This window comes from Lissotriton helveticus, chromosome 8 (assembly GCF_964261635.1).
Source record: "Lissotriton helveticus chromosome 8, aLisHel1.1, whole genome shotgun sequence".
In the NCBI taxonomy this organism is placed as follows: domain Eukaryota; kingdom Metazoa; phylum Chordata; class Amphibia; order Caudata; family Salamandridae; genus Lissotriton; species Lissotriton helveticus.
The window spans coordinates 1,171,224,609-1,171,245,065 of NC_136069.1; the positions used below are offsets into that span (position 1 = coordinate 1,171,224,609).

The 20,457-nt window shown below is 45.9% G+C and overlaps 1 protein-coding gene across 2 annotated transcripts in view; it reads right to left on the bottom strand.

The window, feature by feature from the left end:
- The window catches only part of TPP2 (tripeptidyl peptidase 2), a 596,335-nt gene that overhangs the window by 555,157 nt on the left and 20,721 nt on the right, over positions 1-20,457 (bottom strand). For both annotated transcript variants that reach the window (XM_078658083.1, XM_078658084.1), the window contains exons 2-4: positions 18,065-18,193; positions 4,833-4,928; positions 4,641-4,745 (exon numbers count right to left, since the gene is read on the bottom strand). In XM_078658083.1, the coding sequence (XP_078514209.1) occupies positions 4,641-4,745; positions 4,833-4,928; positions 18,065-18,193 (330 nt within the window). The remainder of the gene's footprint in view (positions 1-4,640; positions 4,746-4,832; positions 4,929-18,064; positions 18,194-20,457) is intronic.

Below are 20,457 nucleotides of genomic sequence, written 5' to 3' on the forward strand. Positions count from 1 at the left end.
CATCCTATTTCCGGAAAGTGACAGCATTGGTGACCGAATTGCTATGGGGAGAACGTCCGCCCAGAATAGCACACGTTAAGCTCAACCGTGGGTGGTATGATGGGGGTATAGCCTTACCGAATGTGGAGCTCTACTACTGGGCCTCACAGCTCAAAGTTATTAATTTCTGGATACATGCCCCGCAGGGTGACCCGGCGTACTTCTCGGACAGAACACAACTGGGAACCCACAGCTTGCTGGCCCCGCTTTACACACCTAGCCTCGCGAAGACACTACTTGGTCCGACTAAACACACGGTCGTCATATGGCACAGGGCACTGGCACGGCTTAAATGGAAGGGCGTCATAACCAAACTCACTCCACTGTGGGACACTAAACAACTTGGTTGCCTCAGGTCGAGTAAGGGCTTTACCCGGTGGGACACTATTGGCATCTCGACGGTGGGAGACCTCTGGACTTCCACTGGCATGATCCCCTTTCAACAACTGCAACAACAGTATGCGATGAGTCCCACTGAAACTTACAGATATATACAAATACGTCATGCGCTAATGGCGGTCATTGAGCCGGGATCTACTGTCCCGGAGTCCTCGCCTCTGGAGGACAGACTCCTCACAGACTACATGCTTACACGCGCTACATCACTCACATATCGCAAGTTACTGAACAATTTACCCGATCCCCTGCAGCGACTGAAGGAGAAGTGGGAATCTGAGTTAGGCTCCCTGGACGAGACTGACTGGAATACCGCCCTAGCGTCGCCACGAGAGGCGGGTGTGTCATCCCGGTTCCGATTGATACAGCTTAAAGTACTACATAGGGTCTACTACACCAGGACCGCACTGCACAAAATGCACAGGGCGGAGACCCCGCTTTGCCTTAGAGGGTGTGGGGAGGACGGTACATTGCTACACACGCTCTGGGGTTGCCCGATTATCTCGCCCTACTGGCAGCAAGTCATGCGCACCATTTCCCAGGCCCTTGACACGTCACTAACCCCGGACCCTCGTTTGTGTCTTCTGCACATATGGGAGGGGACGGATCTGACACGTCGGAAACAGCAATGGGTTACAATTGGAACTATGGTGGCCAAACGCGACATCGCGCAAAGGTGGGGAGTAGCGGAAACACCTACGTTGGCTTTGTGGTGTAGAACTATGGACAGACTGATGGTGATTGAACGTGCTGTGTACAGAATGAGGGCCAACCCACGCAAATGGAATGCACTTTGGATGGCGTGGAATAAATATAGAGGGGACCTGTGCGAACCACTTTCAGAGGATGAGGGCGATAGCTCGGACGAGGATGAAGGGTTGGAAGATTAGGCCTGTGGGTGGAGGGCGGTTGGCCAGGGGAATGAGGGGCTTTCGAGTCCTGGTTCCGCATAGAGTTTCCTGGGGCGGGAATGTGCTCGCATCATAGGTATCTGGGCATAACCTACGTCATTAGGGATGATTACACTGGCGATTTCTATCTATCCTTTTCAGCAGAAGTCTGAAGTTTGAGTTGTTTGCATTTTGTACTTTACACTAGTTAAAAAAAAAAGAAAATATATATAAGACGACATACTAATTGCTGATGTATTTTGGCTGCCCGATGTCACATTCTACAAATTCGCTGCCGGACCGGAAGGTTGTCGGCTGAATAGCTGTGTTACACGTTGCCATTGTGACTGTTTATAAGTTCTTCCTTTCTGTGGTGCTTTCAGAATTTTGTGGATCTGGCAACTGCAAATAAAGTCTTATTTTAAATAAAAAAAAAAAAAAAACTTCCGACAATTAATGCTGAAACACTGTGCGTTTTCACCCCTTTTTAAAGCACTCCCATCTAAACAGGCGGATGGCTTTCTTCTAAAATTTGGTAACCCTAAATTTAAAAAAAAAGTTACATTGAAGATTCTGCTGGCATCCGTAAAACGTTGGTCACAAGTAAGCCACCTCTTAAAAATTCCATATTATAATGATATTAACCCGATCTGGAACTCTACAGGGATACCAGTGTGTTTAACAGACGAACTGGCGTTACACCTGAGAAATTGCGGAATTTTTTCTTGGGGCCAATTGTTAATTGAGGGAGACCTTATTTCTTGGTCTCAAAGTTTAAATACTACCAATTAACAAGCTGGACAAAAGCAGTTGGAAAAGAACTGAAAGGGAATTCGTACTTACCACTAAAGATTTGCTCTAGAAACAATAAGGGAAAGGAGGTGGCAGATTGGTACTGGCTACTGGCGTAAAATGGAGAGGAGGAGCAGGCCTCATTTATGGAAATTTGGAAGAAGGACCTGCCAAATGAAGATCTTGAATCTATTGGGCAAGTATCAATGTCACTTCTTTGGTCAAGTATAAACGCTGCATCATTAAAAAACAATCACCTTTTCACAGCTCAAAGCATTTTGGACGCCGCGGAGAATCTCAAAGATGGGAAATCGGGAGATCAAGAAATGCCCCAAATGTGGAGAAGTTAATGCTAACGAGGTCCATATGTTCTGGAGCTGTCCGGTAATTTTTTAATTCTGGAACAAAGTGGGTAAGACCATATCAGATGTTATGGGGATGGAAATTAAACTACCCTCCAAATCCGTAATTTTTGGGTTACATCCTAGTGAAGTGGGCGAGTTAAAATTAACAAAGAAGCATAAAGCTTTGTTTTTTTACCTTGATTCTCTTAGCCCGTAGGGAATTATGTATTAAATGGATATTAGCATGCCCTCCCACGGAGAATGAATGGATGTATTCCATTCAGAGGACAGCACGTCTGGACCAAGCAGGCAATTTCACAAAAAAGACCAAATATTGGAAAATCTGGGATAATTGGGTTGAGACAGGGGCTAGACATATATAATGAGGATTATGGGTTTTAAATATTCTGGTTTATGGTTTACGGCTCTTTGATTTCTAAGTAGATCTTTGTGTTTCTGGGTCCTATGATTAATAATATGCTTCAGACATGGTCCTGGGGACTAGTCTGAAAAAGGCCACTCACTGGTAAGCGAGATTATGTGGGCCGCTTTCTTTTTCAAGATTGAGGTTTTGAAACCCTAAAGAAGTAGTCAAAGGTGCGGCTCTGGAGATACACAGTATTCTTTCTCCTCTGTGGGGCTGAAACCAGACCGGTCATTAAAATTTCATCCTTCAGACACTTAGAAGGGGTCAGAAAAGAACCTTCTCTCTTGATTTTTATGGAAGCATATTATCTTTAAATGAGAACAAAAAAAAACAATGCAAACAACAAGAGTAAAATTATCTGGTTAAAAAGCACAGATATACAGAATAAATAGTTTGATGGTTACAAATACCAAAATAATTTCTTAAAAGCATAGAAAATACAATCATGAACTCTTCAGGGGGAGAATAGAGCAAATGGCAGGTGATCAAAATATAAACCAATCCCATATACAAATAAATGTACTCCATGCCAATGTAATTTCCAGGTAAAAAAGTGAGACAAAAACACTCCCTGTGAGACTGTAGAAGTTGTAGAAACAAAAGCATTGGTCTCACCTACCTGAAGTTTAGGGGTAAAAGTAGTAGGCGAATGCACTGGAAACACTAACTATTGAATCTGGGCAGATCATTACAATATGTAAAGTATCAGAGTGGAGATGTTGTCACAGGTGCATGCTTGTAACTCCTATACTTTTGTCCAGGCACCACTCCACCCCTTCTACAGACAGCTCAAGTGGCAATTATTTAAGAGACGTCTCTAAATTACTGATGTAAATACAAAACAGAAGATTGCCGAACATGTTTTCAGCATGCACCTGCACCCACATTCCAACGTGCCAGGGCACTCTGGCTTAGTTAGAACCCCATTTTTCCCTCAAAGTGAATTTTAGCTGCATTATCAGAATAAAAAACAATGCGGTACATCATAATGAATCCCATTTCTTGGAAGACAGTATATAAGATTTCAGCCCTGCCAACCTTAAAAATATTTTACAGTGAAAAGGTGATTTGGTCTGTTGAAGGGTCGAGCCTTGAACCACTCACTTGCTAACAAGCAATGGATAGACCTTGGAGGAGGCTGGGCATAGAAGAGGGGGCAGGGCTTAGAGTCCAGCCCTGCTTAAAGAAATACAACTGCCTTGTCGTAAAAACCCAACAAATTCTGGTACTTGAATTTGCCAACTATACTAGCAAGGATGTAAATCGTCCAACGGACATGACCTGTATAGAGACACCACAAAGTGGAAATCCATACAGTACAAGGATTTCCAGCTCTATTGTTCTCCGCCGGGTGAGCCCTGGCTTTTCATCGGGTAACCATGTGAAGAAAGCCAGTATTGTGCGTCACACAATGGCCCCATGTGAATCATCAGGACTAATATGGAGGTCTGTCCCCACATACATCCCTTTGAAATCAGATCTCCAACTGATACTCTTACCACCATCTCCATCCAATTCCTATGACATATTCCGGTCTGTAAAAAACCCCTTCCTACCTACCAACCTTCCAGCCCGCCAATAACCTCAGCTGGACAATCCTACCTACCACCATGTATGTGATCCCAAACGTGTTTTACTAAAATATTACCAGTCAAGCACACATATGACATGGTAATCTCTACCCACCCACCATTAGATCATTTCACATTAAGACAAGTAGAATGGAACAGATGGGCAATGCTAATTACTTACTTGTGAAGGAGGGTTTTGAATAGCATCAAACTCATCTTGCTTTCTACAAGCATCTGCTAGCACAATTCTATGGACAGGGTCCCAAAGTTTCTCTTTGCGTTCTTTCTAAAAATGAAAATGAATAGTTATGCGCGTGAGTAGTTGGCAATGAAGAAAACCATCCAATAAGAATTGAAATAAATGTACAGTTACCTGTAGCCTCTCTTTCAATGCTTTTGGATAAAAGTCATAGCCGTTTTTTATGCCTATGTGATATTTTTCTGAAGGATTCACCCAAGTTGCTGGAATCTGAGAGAAAAAAATAGGTTAATGCGGTTTAGGCTCCAACAAATCACAGTCCTCAATGTAATACACATGTTTATTTAAACTTTGAAAATGTTATATCACTATTACCACTAGACCTTTTTCATAACAGAAACATAGATCCATGAATTGCTTTTTGTGAGACAGCGACATGAACCAAGTAACAAGGACTCACTTAAAGACAAGTAATTGGAATACCCATGGCGTTCTCAACCCCGCTTTTACTATATTTTTGCCGTCAGAGCCTGTACTCAATTGCATAACACACCGACATAAGCTGGAATCCATAACCAAACTGTGCTGTCTTCAGAGACCATACTTTATATCAGGCTTCTCAAACGAGTGGCTAGTGAGCTACTGGAAGCTCTCAAGATAAGTGCAAATACATAAGAGTGCAGAGTCGAGATGAAATGTGTGTATTTTCAGAGCTGGTAAGGTGATGTATGGAGAGAAATAGCTGAATTTGCAAGATATATTTGAAGCAGATATTTGAATGAGAAATCATGTGGCATTAAGGAAACATATTACTAACATTATTACCGTAGTACCAGGGGCATTGCAACTATGGTTGGTATCCCTTACCCATGTAGAAACATTCCAAACTAACTAAAACTTTTTTACATTACCGTGTGATGTTGTCTATATTACAGCACTTTCAGTACCTCTGGATGATTTTCTTTAAACATAAGTAGCTCGTTAAAGAAAATGTTGGAGGGGGTGAGGCTTTGAAGCCAAGATGGAGGATGTACCTTAGCAAGGCTCCGTCAAGGCGCCCAGACTATCCGACAAGAATCCACTACTAAGCATGCAATTGCACATATAGTGCAATATACCCCCCCCCCCTTTCCCCCCACAGCGCAGTGGCTAGATCCTGGGTAGCTGGCTGGCCGGCAAAGAACATCTGGGTGCCTGTCATTCCACCTTGCCCACCACCTTCATGGAAAATTGCCCCCTCCCCGCGGGAGGCTGAGGTCTTCTGGCCCCCTGGGCACTGCGGGCTGGTCTGGGGACTGTGGGCCAGATATAATATCGGAGGCGGCCCAGGGATAGGGTTGTGTTTCTGTCTTCCTCCGCTGCATCAAAAACAGAGCATTACTCCTGGGCCACCAGAGTAGTAGGAACCTGCGTGAGTCTGGTCCTGAGTTTGACTCTGCCCTGAAATGTAACTGCGAGAGGCCCTATGAAAGTGCACGCACCGACCAACAGAAGGTGAGGGAAGCTGCCTGCAAGCGTGAAGGTCTGTGGCCTGCCCGGTACATAGGTTGAACATTCATACACCAGACTGGGGCTGCTCTTGTCCTCCTCCGCTTCTGGCTCCTGCGCAGAGTGATGGGAAGGTAGGCCACCCTCGACATTGGGCTGCTCATGCTACTGCGCACATGTGGGAGTTGGAGGCACATGCAAGTGGGCCCTTGTGCCAAACAAAGAATTTGGCCCTCAACTGTTGTCCGGGGGTAGGGATCCCTGCGGCTCACTATTACTGCGTGGGCTAATGATGCCGCCTGTGCTACCCGCCACCTATGATTCCTCCCGGCAAAGGTATACACCTGAGCGTCTGTAGGTGCGCATGGTGGTGGCACCCGATCCGTTGCGGCTCAGGGACATGCCTGCCACCGGAGCCTAACCCTTACCTGCCCGTCAGATGCAAGTGAAGCTCCCCTCATGCCTGGAGCCATGGGCTAACGAAGATCTGGAGTAAGTGGCGCAGGTTCAAGTACGCCCACTTTGAAAAATCGACTGGATGAGCAGGATAATTGAAACTCCTCTACTTCCATGGGGTGCAGGATGTACGCAATGCTGAAGACAGTGGAGCAAATCGGAACCTCCCGGAATCAAACAAGAACCTAGCTTGAAAGCGTGTGGTGGCTGACCTCACCTTATTACATGCAGTTCATCCTAAATTAGTTGACAAAAACCCGTTCCATGGAGAACACCATCAGCGGTCTCGCCCCCAGAACCTGCGAAATGGTGACCTCCATGCAGGCACGGACTGAAACGCAGAGTTGACAATGCTGTGGGTTGCTCCAGACAAGACCATTTACACGTGGTGGGATTGCTGGAGGGAGTGAAAGGAAGACACATTGTTGCGTACAAGGAGAGTCGGATAGAGCCTATTCCATCAAAAGCACTGCCACAGTTCTTCTCCATAGAACATGCCAACAGGGTCCCTGCATGGCCTCCTCCGCCTAGATCTAATCCAAAGCCAGTGTTGTTCCGATTGCTTCATTATATCGACAGGGACTCTATTTTGCAGGAGGCAAAGCCACTCTCAAGCATCAGGGTTGAAAATGCTCATGTAATGCTATTCCCGTACTATAGTATAGCGGTGCAGAGACAGAGGAACTCCTCCTTGGCTGTAAAGCGGCAGCTGCGCACGCTGAACCTGAAATACGCACTCTTTTTCTGGTGCGCCTACATGTTGTTCCTAACGGAAAAACAAGGTTCTTTGACACCACTGTGGACACACTGGGAGTAGCTCCAAACAGCTGACCTGGCTTGTCGGCCCTTGCCCCCACAGAAACCTGCTGGGTCGCAGGGTGGGTAATCAGTTTGCAGGCGGAGGATGCAGGTACATGCCTCCCCGACGGGATCCTGCCCCTGATCTGGAACAGATAATCAGAGACCAGCTCAGAACTCTGGAAACAGCAGCTGCCATCGGTGAAACAGCACAACTATTCAACCTGGATGATGAACTCACAAAAACTGGCAAGGGAGACAGCTCTTCGAGTAACAGGCCCTTTAAAGCAGATTCCATGGTGCCTCCTGAAGTGACCCTGCAGACAGCCGATAACATCATCTAAGCTACACCCAGACTGGCTGTTGAAGCTAGAATCCCCCAATGAAATGTATGGTTCATCCCTATGATCCTGCTTTAGGCCCCAGACACTGTTACTGCACGTACTGTGGTTGTGGAATGATATATATATATATACTGCAATGTGCCGACAGCTGTTATTAATGCATAATTACTTGCTATGGTGCAAAATGCTACTGGGCTAACTATCCACTAATGCCTACTCATTCAACACACCAGGGGCGCCTCCCACTGTATACCTCAGGTTCTCCCTCCCCTACCGGTACCTTCTTCCTTTTTGATAGATACACCTAATTAGTTGATTTGGTCGTTTAGGTGGATGCACGCTGTCCCTCTGCTCGGATGGAATTGTCAGTTCTTGTTCTCTTTTGGGTTGCAAAGGTTCAAATGCCCCCAGCTCCCTGTTGTTAGATGGTGTTCAACACCGCACTCACACCACTGTAATCTAGCCATCGCCTCTACAACATGCTCCTGACAGCAAAATGATCACACCAGCGCATATATACCCCATCTACTCCTACCATAAGAGATGCTCCACTCATATTACTCTCCTACGGGAGACACACTTTACACTCTCAGAATCCACCAGACTCTAAAAGAGATGGTGCAGCTAGTTATGTGGCTGATGAAATGAACGTTGATGTTGAGGGCAGATACGTTTTTGCACTGGGCCGCTTGGATGGCCAGTAGCTGCTACTGGGCTCAGTATATGCCTCATACTCGGAACATAGCCTATTTCTTGATAAACTATTAGGCACTCTCTCTCGCTAGAATGGCCTCCTGTGGCTAAGAGGAGGCAACATCAATAGCATTCTGGAGCCATGACAAACACTCATTCCCCCCCATTGCCCAGTGCACCCACAATACCCACTGCACAAGCTCTCTGTAACTGGCTACAACACTGGTAGCTGCTAGACGTCTGGCGTGAAGGCAATGCTACAGCCAGGGTGTACTCGTTCTACTCAGCCCTGCACCATTTACATTTCCGGCTTGACAGGCTGCTATGTACCTCTAGTTTGTTTCCCTCAGTACTGCAGAATGACTTTTTGGGTCGTACACATTTAGAGGTATTTACAGTTGGCCTGGGATGCTGATGCACCAGCCATCCTCACTTTGCACTTACAGCCGGGGGCCCTGGAGGACCCTCTCTTCTAAGCGTTTACTGGGGAACGCCATAGCAGACTATTTTGTGGGCAATGACGGCACAGCATTGACGCGGCTCATTGAACGGGATGCATTCAAGGTCACAATATATGGGTGTTGCATGGGTACACAGTGGAATATGCGTAAACATCTCCAAAAAGACCGTACACTCCTGGAGCACACACTACTCCAGCACGAGAGCCAAGCTATCCACAACCAAACCAAGATATAACGCCTGGCAAATAAGCAGAGTGAACATGCATCCCTGCTGGAGGGACGGTCAACTATTCAGCTCACTCAGCCCGTACACATGCCACTGCAGACAGACCAGGCCGCTTGCTGGCATGGCTCATCCGGCAGGACCAATCCCACTCTTTTAAACTAACACTGCATTCCTTCACAGGCACCTTACTCTACACCCAACAAGAGATGCACACCAGGCTCATGTGCACTATACATCCCTATACCACTCAGTCACTCCGATTGTGCCTGATGCACTCAAATCATTTCTCTCCTCAATCACATTGCATCATGTTACGCCGGAGCAAGGAATTGAACTGGACGATCCTATCACTCAGTTTGAACCAAAGGAGAGTTTTTGCGCACTTAATATGGGCAAAACACCAGGCCATTGACGGCTTGCACGCAGAGTTTTATAAAGCTTGTGCCCCACTAATTGCTCCTCAACTGAAGGTCCTCTAAGAGGAAGCCCTTTCTGCCACTGCCATGTCTAACCCCCAATGAGAAGCTTTGCTTGTTTCTCTTTCAAAACACGGTAAAGAACCCACGGAACTGGGCTCATACAGGCCACTGCACTGTTGAATACAGATTACAATATCTTGGCCAAAACACTTGCGACCAGGTTAGCACCTCTAATTCCAACGCTGAACCACCAGGACCATAACGGGTTTGTACCAGCATGCTCCACCTCCCTGAACCTTCTACGCTTCTTTCGCGTAATGGCCCACCCACAGCATTGGCCGTGGGTGGGGTGCTTCGTACTGGACCTGGAAACGGCCTTTGACTCATTGGAATGGCCATTCCTGTTCAAGGCACTGCGGCGATTTAGCATAGGATCCCTTTTTCTGAGGTTAATACAACTATTCTTTACTGACCATCTGAATAGAGTCAAAACCGGCTCCTCTATCTTAGTCTATACTAGTTGGCAGGGGCACTCCGCAGGGCTGTGGTCTCTCCCCACTCTGCTCTTCTAACTAGCGATGGAGACGTTGGTTGCACACCTCCAGAGACAGGGGGTTGATTGGGGAATACAGCTGGGTGATGGTCTCCATGCTGTATCCTTCTATGCAGATAATCTCCTTATATACCTCAGAGACATAAATAATGTGCCCATTGAGATTGCTGACTCACTGAGCCGCTTCACCGCGCAATTTGGTCTCCGCGTCAACTGGGCAGTCATGTCCAGGTCAACTCTGGTCTCCTCTGGAGTGCCTATACCCTGGCAACTCATAACATTGAGCAAAAATAATTCGAGGTCAACTCTGGTCTTCTCAGGAGTGTCTGTACACTGGCAAACGAGAAAATGTTGGCACTTTGGACTGCAGGTGTACCACACCCCTGAGGATTTATTTGATTGCAACCTTACACGCAGAGCTAGATCTGTTAGGACTCAGATGGTAGTCGCCTGGTATCATCATAGTTACTTGCATCTTAGGCGAGTCCTTTATTTACTGAGACCGTCACTTCACTCATCACCGATTGTGGTCATCGAAGTTTACGTAGTGGGACATATGTCTGTCATTTCAGCTGTGTGATTTACTACGCTTGGCAAATATCATTGGACTACAACATGGGGACTCTTTTGAGTGCATTCTTGACTTCCATGATCACGTGTTATTAGCATAAACAGTACTGTGTTAGATTAAAAGTTGTCTCTTGGTTTATTTTAGCAATGCAGAGGTGTTTCCAGACTTTGAACGGCACATGGATATTTTGTAGGTCCTCCAACACGAGATACTGCAGGTATTTGGCTTACTTCTCAGTAATGAACAAAGTGGGATATCTATTACATTAACACAATAAACCGTGTGTTATTAGGAACGCGGTTGATTTATCCAGATCATCCCATTGGATGCAAGTATGTCTACTTAGCATGCCACAGATGGGTCGCACCTCGGGTGTGTTGGTGACACAAACTTTAAGATTCACCAGTTACACACACACACAAACATGACTAACCCATGCCAGTTGCACATTCATTAATTTTTTTCCCATTTTTCTCTACAGGCTTCGTCCCCTGACGAAGAGACCATGTAGTTTGTTCAAAAGATGTTTTGTAATAACTTTTTATTTCTGTATGCAAATTGAACTTTTGTATTTTCAAAAAAAAATGTAAAATAAGCAATGAAAATCTTCATTGAAAGATGGCAGTGAAATTCTTGGAAAGACTGTAATAAGTTGGACTATTTGGTTTAATATTTTGTATATCAAACAGAGTTGTGCATGTTATGTCCAGGTTGCCTAGGCCACTTCATAGTAGTTTTGGCAGATGTTGCCACTATCAGTGGTGGGCCAGGTAGCCCTACTTTAGTTGGTGGTACTCCCCCCACTTTTTATACTGCTTCTCCATACTGCCTCTTTATGTTCGGACCATAATTTTCCACGACCTTGAACAAAGAATCAGAAAATTCATCTGGAATTTACTGGTGAAACTATACTTGCCTCTGAATAAGGCGGCCTGGCAGTGCCAAACCTAGAGCAATAGTTCCTTGCCTTCTAAGTTGCAATGGGTAGCCAAATGGATTGCTGGCCTACAGTGGACTGACAGGGTCACATTGTAACCGCCATGGATGCTGACCAGTGTCCTTCACCTGTTTCACCCCGCCACTCGAGCCATGAAACCAGACCCCCCTACTGTTAAATGTTGTGCGTCGCTGCTCTCGTTAGAGCCTGGCCCTACTGGGAACTCCTAAAAAATGCCACCATTACTTCTGTAATGGAGCTTGAAGCCTAGCATGCTGTGGGACTACACACAATGGGCGACCTCTACAGTGATGGCGTCCTCACCCCCATGAAACATTTATAAGCAACTTTGAGCTCCCACTGGGGCAGTTCCTTTTGTACAACTCCCTGATGGCGACTCTGGCCCGTCTCTGGGTTGACCTACCTAGTGAGCAGCCAACTCGCTGCCTCGCTACTGGCAAAGGCAGCAGCCATGCTTGCGTCACTACGTGCTCACTGGAAGGAATAACTCACCTACTTCTGCACAAACAAGGAATGGGAGGCAATCTTGGAAAGCTCCACACACACTACGTAATAGGAGGTGTCACCTCATATGATTTTACATATACACAGGGCCTATCTAACCCCAGAAAAAATCAATTGTTATTTCCAATATGTGAACGCTGCATGCCCCCACTGCGCTCTGGTGGATGCAGACCTCCTTCACATGCTATGGTCTTGCCCCTTCCTCCATGCTTACTGGCGAGGGGTCATTATTCAACTGGCGAAATGCACAGAACACCCTACGGTACATACTTGGGAGATCTGTATACTATGTCTATTCCCCAGGACCAAGAACAACAAGTTAACAAGCCCAGGTCAAGGAACCTAGAGGTTAACAGCCAAACGCCCTATCACTAGGCAGCGGAAGTCCCCAGAACCCCCATCACTTGAGGCATAGACCCCAATCTATTCTTGTGTGGGCGCCGGCGGATAGTGTGGCGCTGCATAAAGAGGATGCTTTGGAACTGCGCTAATACCCAGCAGCCTCCAGCTGGGATGCAATCCTGGTGGGTGTACCTGCGCTCTCTCAGGGAATTGATGTCAGCGATCCTGATAAATAAAGACCTGGAATTGAAGTGGCAGATGGCTGTCATGTTTACAGATTGATGCCCTACCACATAGCTTTCCCTGTCTTCCCTGCATATGCATAGAGAGTATCCATCAAAAAAATGTCCACACTTACTGACATCGCACTGAGTAGACTGAGTGGGGGGTGGATGGGTGGAGGGGCAGGGACTTAAGGTTAGGGGCTCCAAATCTTATTGTTGTTCTGCTTTTTTAATATAACACAATATTTTCTACTACACTGCAAAGGCATGAGCTGATGACCACTTTGGGACACATGCAGATCGTTTGATGCCCTAAGCTGGTAACCCCTCTATGGATCGACAGACAGCAAATATGAAACATAGAATTAATTAACACTTCTCGGATTTAATATCAGCACTTGCTCCAAATCGTACATTTTAATGTTGTAATATCACTTACATGCTTTGGCTGAGCCGAACATGATTAAAATCTTGCTTTCCTTTGTTGAACATGCTGCATACAAAATACATAAAACTTCAATAAAAAGATTTTGTTTTACATTTTAAAGAAAATGTTTCAGACCCCTGGTTTATATGTTTTGAGGTGCTGTAGAAGAGAACCTCAAAACAAGTGCTTCACACTTTCTCTGCACTTTACTTGTTATGCAGGCTGTTCTCCATCCTCTTTCAGTAACCAAGCAGCAGTACCGTAATGGATACCATAAGTGATTTCAGCCATGGATCAAAATGCTAATTCTCAGCTTCCCGTTAATGGCAAGTAGCTACTTGCTGAAACCTTGAAGAAAATTAGATATTTTTTGTGGTTGAAAACTTTTGGGGTGAAGCAATGAGTTTTTTTTTCCTTTTTGCCACTTCCATGTAGTTGTTAATTTCAAACTTTGAAACTATGGAATTTGAAACCATAAGAAAACAATTATGGTTTTAAATGTACTGTGATTGTTTCGGTGACTCAGGATAAACGGGCGCTGGAGATCCTTGCAGATACGGATATAGTTATGATGGGTGATATATATCCGGAGGGCACCTTCATCACAATGGCACAGATAGGCGATGGGCATCAGGGAGCACTAATGTCAGTCTTAACATACTATAGATTGATGGAGACTTTCAAGGCCTTCAATACCGAACACCCCGCTGCAACAGACACCTTGAGCCCATTGCGTACACTATTGGCAGGTCCCTCACGAGGTAGGCTGGTCACCCGACTATATACAACCATGCAATCTGACAGTGCGCCTGTACTCAGCCAGGCACGAGAGCGTTGCGAACAGGCTCTAGGTATTGATCTCAGTGAAGAGGACTGGGAATTCAGCTGCTTGATGACCAAACGGCTGACGGCAAACTGCAACTTGCGCATAATTCACTTCAAATATCTACAGCAGTTGTATTATACACCTCTTCAGTTCAAGAGATATGGCCTGCGAGACACAGCTAGATGTTAACTGTGTGGGATACAAGAGGCATATTTTATTCATCTTGCATGGGATTGTTTCAGGCTTAAGGAATTCTGGGTATCGGTCACACAAGCTTTAACAGACATAACAACGGAGGAAGTGGAGTGCTCCCCTTGGATTTGTCTGCTGGGGCTAGTGAAGCGTCACAAACCAAAGAATAGAAGACTGGTGATGATAGCAGTTTTATTAGCTAAAAGGAAAGTAGCACAAACATGGGACAGCAAAAAAGACTCCAAATTTAGAGACTGGCTGTATGATTTGGTGTTTTGCAGGGATCAACTAGCATGTCATGCCGAGGACTTCCAGCTCCCTCTAGGCCCAAGGATGTCTGGTCCCCACTGACAACTTACCTACTGGATTAACCATCTAGATGCTGCGGGTGTCAATGGCATACCCTAAAAGCTCTTTGGGCTAATGTGGAACGGTATGGGTTACTGCAATGCTTCTTCTTGTACAATAATATAATGTAACCTCAATGAGTCTTGTTGTTACACAGGGCGGGGGTTTAATTGATTGTTGTGTGCATAGCACATATGGTGTATGTATTTGAAAATGAAAAATTTAAAAATACATTTTTTTTTTTAAAAGGACTATGGCGGGCCCTATCACCGAGGAGGAGACCCCTGTCCTTCTACCGAATGTTTCAATCGCAGGTTCGACCCTACCTTCTGAGGCTGTTTAACTCTTTTACGGATGCGGAGGGCCCGTTCTCTGATATGGGCATGGCGGAGATAGCGTGGATACCGAAGCCTGGGAAGAATCCCACGCTCTGTGCGTCTTACCGCCCCATAGTTCTACTAAACACAGATCTTAAAATTTATACCAAACTACTCGCAAAACGCCTAAATCCCTATATGCCGGGGCTTGTGGACCCGGATCAGGTTGGCTTCATCCGAAATCGGCAGGGTGCGGATAATGTACGTAAGCTGGCGCACCTTGTGGGGAAAGCGTATCATTGGAAGCTCCCGGCCTGCCTTCTATCGCTAGATGCGGAGAAGGCGTTTGATCGGGTGGACTGGACAGTCCTGCAGAAGTTTGGGCTAGGTCCAAAGATGATCATGAGGATCATGAGGATCATGGCCCCATATATAGGGCCGTAGGCCAGGATTCGGGTCAGCGGTCAGCTTACAGCCCCGGTCTCTATCCATAGGGGTACAAGGCAGGGGTGCCCTCTTTCACCCCTGCTGTTTGCCCTTGTAGTGGAACCTCAAGCAGAGATAATTCGTTGGGCACCTGATATTCATGGTATCCCCCTTGGCGGCCGGGAAACAAAGTGGCGCTGTTTGCGGACGATCTTATCCTTACCCTTACGCGCCCTCGGGAGTCCCTCCCGGCATTGCATGTGGTACTGTGCCTTTTCGAGAGGGCCTCAGGTCTCAAGATCAATCACAACAAGTCTTGGGCCCTCAATCTTACCATTCCGAGGGAGGAGATAACCCCCCTGAAGGACCTGGTACCTTACCAGTGGGCCTCTCAACACATTCGCTATTTAGGCCTCCTGCTGACCCCCTCTTTGGAAACATGGACGTCGGTGAACTGGCGGGAGTGTCGGAGAGCTGTCCTCGAAGACCTGCGGAGATGGAGACCTCTGGTACTTTCGTGGTTGGGCAGACCTGATGCCATCAAGATGTCGATCCTCCCTAAAATTCTATATCTGTTCCAATGCCTTCCCACTCCTATTCTGCTCCACTGTATTCAAGGACTGCAATGCGAACTCACGTCCTTTATATGGGGCGGGAAGTGGCCTTGGTTTTCCCAAAAGCTCCTCATGACGCCGCCGCGGGATTGGGGGGGGCGGGGGGGGCGGCGGGGCGTACTAGCCTGCCCTAACCTAGTGGATCATTACTGGGCATCGCACCTTCGCTTTGTGGTGGAGTGGGGGGTGCGGGAGAGCGAGGAGGGATGGCTGCAAATGGACCGAACGGTGACAGGGCGAACCATCTGGGATCTTGCATGGCTGCACCGGACGGCACGCTCTAGGAGCGCTTATATAGCGGTGCCCACAAGAACGGTCTTAGAGATATGGGACAACATAGCTGTGGCCAGAGGCCTTAGAACGTTTCCCTCTCCGCACACCCCAATAGCAGGGAATCCGCTTTTCTCACCGGCCCATCGTACCCGCGCCTTTGACAAATGGAAGCAGGGGGGACTGTAGGGTGATCTGTGATTTATATGAGGGCGTGCACTTAAGTCCTTTGACCAATGTAGGAAGGAGTTTCACGTACCATCGGAAGCGAGAATGCAGTACGTTCAACTGCGGCATTGGGTGTCTGAGGGGGAAATGTACCAGACGGCCACCCGCGACTTTACCCCCTTCGAGAGGTTGGCGTGTTCTCTCGGGGATTTAAAAGGGCTGATTTCACGGATCTATCAGATCTTACAGCACCCGTCGACTCCGCCCTCTTACCCATACCAACACCAATGGCAGCTGCCATCTGGCGCGGACATTGAGCACTCACAGGGGTGTAGACTATGGAGGGACATCCCCAAGGTATACTGGAGCATGCCATAGCAGTCACAAGCACAATCCTACTAGGTATCAAACCTGCCAGCCTGAAGGCGCACCCGAAGCGATTGGACCCTAGCGCTCCAGATGCTGGGAGTGGCTAAGCAGCTTATAGCCCTGTACTGGAAGAGAAATTAACCTGCCCCACCCCCCCCCAATAGCAGCCTGGTTTGTACGGCTCTGGCATGTTATCACGATGCAGCTTTTTACAGCGCGATTGCAAACACGCGACACACGTTTTAAGGCAGTTTGGCAGCCCCTATTTCAATATCTTAGCATTGTAGAACATGCCCATCATATGCCTACCAGACTACGAACGCTATGCCTTTTTGAAGATGCCATTGTCCCCCCTGACCCCGGTAGACTGCTTCCGTAGACCTCCCTGGAACGTGGGTGCTGATTCAGGTCCTCTTCTGTCACCCCCCCTCACCGCACGCTACTTTCTCTCCTCTCCTTTTTTTCCCACTTTTTTCCTCCTTCTCTCTTCTTCTCTCATAGCTATTGGGGCCTGTTGGCCTGACTTAAGATTTTGGGCTAGTATCCCGTTTGTTCCTTGAAATAGATCTAAGGGGTCTTGATTTGTTGAAAGTACGAAAGGTAGTATAGCATGTAACATGAGACACGGCCGGCCCCAGTGGGGTTGTAGGTAAAACGCTGTGTAACAACTTGCCTTTCCTGTGCATGCCTCAAGGCCCCAGTACCAAGTTATTTCGCGGCCGAGTCTACTTAGGTTGTAGGCTTAACGCTGTGTGAAAATGGACCTGTGGTATGAGCCTTTACCTGAAAATAAAATAGACCTCAAACAAAAAAATAAAAGGTACTGGGATTGTACTTTTATGGCTATTTTTTCTTGATAGTCTAATAAAGATTTCAACTGAAACTGACATCAGCTAGTCATGGCTCTCTTCAGCACATTGTGTGAATCCTATTCATAGCCATGATAACCCTGGCATATGATGGGACCCCATGGTTCCTAGTGGGATTCTGGCGCAGAATGGGCTTTTCCGGTATTTTGTGGCTGCTGCTAGCATATAAGACAATTCTTGGTATTTTATAGTGATGCATTAGCATAAGAGGCAGGATCTGTACATGTGAATTTGGAGAAGACAATGCCATTATTTGAATATAAAAAACGGACAAATTAGCATGCGAGGGCAAAGTTAACGTCAGTCGCATTATCAGATGCTAGTCACCATGTCCTGGCCCCAATTCCAAGTTGGGGTGGGGCTTTAGTCATAGACTGACATGCGGAGTGTTTGGTCTGTGCTAAAGGCAGGCCATTCAGCACCTTGTGAAGGCTAGGATGAGCCTCAGGTCTTTCATTTAGCGACTGCACTCCAGGAAATTTGAATTATACATGTTGGTGCAAGAACAACTATGACAAAAAAAACTGAATGTTCCATTCTTACCTTAAGAGTTCTTCCAGATAGGCCAGCAATTATACCCTCTTTAGGCTCCTGTATAGTGCATGTGTTTACATCACCACTGCCAGTTGTATCAATGATGTCAATAATCTTCGGCTTCCCATCAGTCGTCAGCTAGGAAGAATAAATTGAAACTCATATCATATACTGGAATATTCACCTAAAACAATACTTTATAAAAAACACAACTAAAGGTGACTTCAGTAGCAGTACGAAGTTTGATGTCAGAAAGATGTTTGTTCCATGATCCACCATGCGGACAGAAACTGTTAATGGTAAACATTTACTTTAACAGTCTGCTAAAAGGCAATAGGATTTCTCTTTACCCAGCCAACTTTATGAGCTGCCCATTAGCAGAACTAGTTGAGTAACCGGAGGTGAAAGAATGACTACACACTTACAAGTTGTTATGAAGGACACATATTGAGGTAAAGCAGTGAAGTGGAAGGAGAGGAAATTATAAACTTGCATGAAAATTGTTAGGCTTTTTGACAACATGGCGGCAGCCAACAGGTGAGCAATACGTTTGCCAGGAGTCGCTTAGTGAAGCATTATTCAAACAATATGAACAGAACAAAAAAGGTACAATAAAAAGAGTAACATTTATTAAATGAAAATTCCAGGTGCGATACCTTTTCTTATGGTTCTCTGGGCCTCAGTATTTACTAGGCAGCATCCTACGTGGGCACTTTACCACTGGTGCCCCAGTACAGTAATACTAGTGCACAACAACTGGATAACCAAGTTTATCTCTTTGTGCACTTGCAGGCAGTGAGGGCAAGGATTACAAACTCAAGATACGACCGGGCATAGTAAGAAACATTCAATGTCAAGTCAGTGCCTTCCTTATTTTTGTAAATCAAAAGAACTTTAAACAATAGGTAAACGTACAAAAGAAATACTGGTTGCGACTATCTGGTCCAGCTATACAGGTTCCCAATGTGAGGTCACCAACTACAACCAGATTTACAGGTGTAGACCCACAGCATAATCTCCAACAAGAACTTTGACAAATTAAGCACTACAAAAGACTGGCAATTAAGCGGATATCCTGAACTGTGAGCAACTGTGCGTCTGTGATATACCACATACCTGCTCAGAGGCGAGTTAACATGGCAGTGACTTGGACTATGCACAGAGGCAACCAGCACCCTCTATTAGAAGAACTTTTTTGGCGATCATGTTCTAGCTTTGGGTACACAGTGATTTTGAAACAGCAAATCTTGCTAACTTTGAAGTAACTCTAAGACCAGAATGCCTGATAAGGATTCAAGTGTTGGACCACTTTTAAGGACCAGGTTATAGTCAGAGCATTCTATCACAAAACTGGTTCCCTGGTGCAGAAAAATATTCGCAGTACCATTGTCTGAACAAGCCACAAAGATCCCGGAGTGGACCCAAATGTACACCCATTCAATCATATTGGCCATAAGCACCATGTTATAGAAAATTCAACTACTCTATTCTGACATATGGGCCAGAGTAAAACAAAGAAACAATACAGCTGTCCCTGACAAGATAAAAACTGAACAAGGCGTTAAACAAGAGTGCGCCTTAGGACCGTCCCTTTTTAATTTGATTAGGTGCGATCTGGTATCTGCCCTGGATTCAGTAATCAGCGACGCAACAAAACTGGCAAATCACCCTATAACTTTACTGCTTTATGCAGACGTCATAGTCCTCTTAAGCCAAATGTCAATGGGGCTACTAAGGTGGATTTTTTGTCTTACACAAGTGTAGCAACTCAAAAGGAATGACGGTAAATTTAGAAAAAACAAACATCATGATATTGTGTAGAAAAAGGGGGGAAATGGGTGCCTGAACAGCTGCTGCCTGATTATATCAAATAAAACACATATTTAGGATGTTGGCTGGATGACAAAGGAGGCTATTTAACTCATCTAAACTCATTAAAACCAAAATCAACTTCATTACAATTTGTCTTTAAAGCCATTCTCAAACATACAAAACAGCCCACCTTTGAACCTCGGCCGAAGATTGGGTACAGCACAGAAGCCTTTCCAGGGAAACTGGACACCTTTTTGAATAACGGTCAGAGCAGTCTTTAGATCATTGTTTGAGCTCCCTCACTACACCTAAGCAGCCCAGATCAGGCTACATCTACAGTTTGTGATGAGCGACCAAGTCCTTGCACAGAAAGCCAGTTTCTTGAAATACATGCATTCAGCTCGTGCCGCAAAAGAAGGCTCACTGAAGAATGTAACATGGCTGGAACAGTTATCTGCAAATTGTTGGTTGTTCCAAAATGCTTAGAAGAATGTTTTCTCTGAAGCCTTGGAGCTTAAAGGTACAGTAGCTCTCTGGAATTCAAACCTGCCTCACCAGCAAATCAAAACAGCTTTAAATAAAGAGGTTTA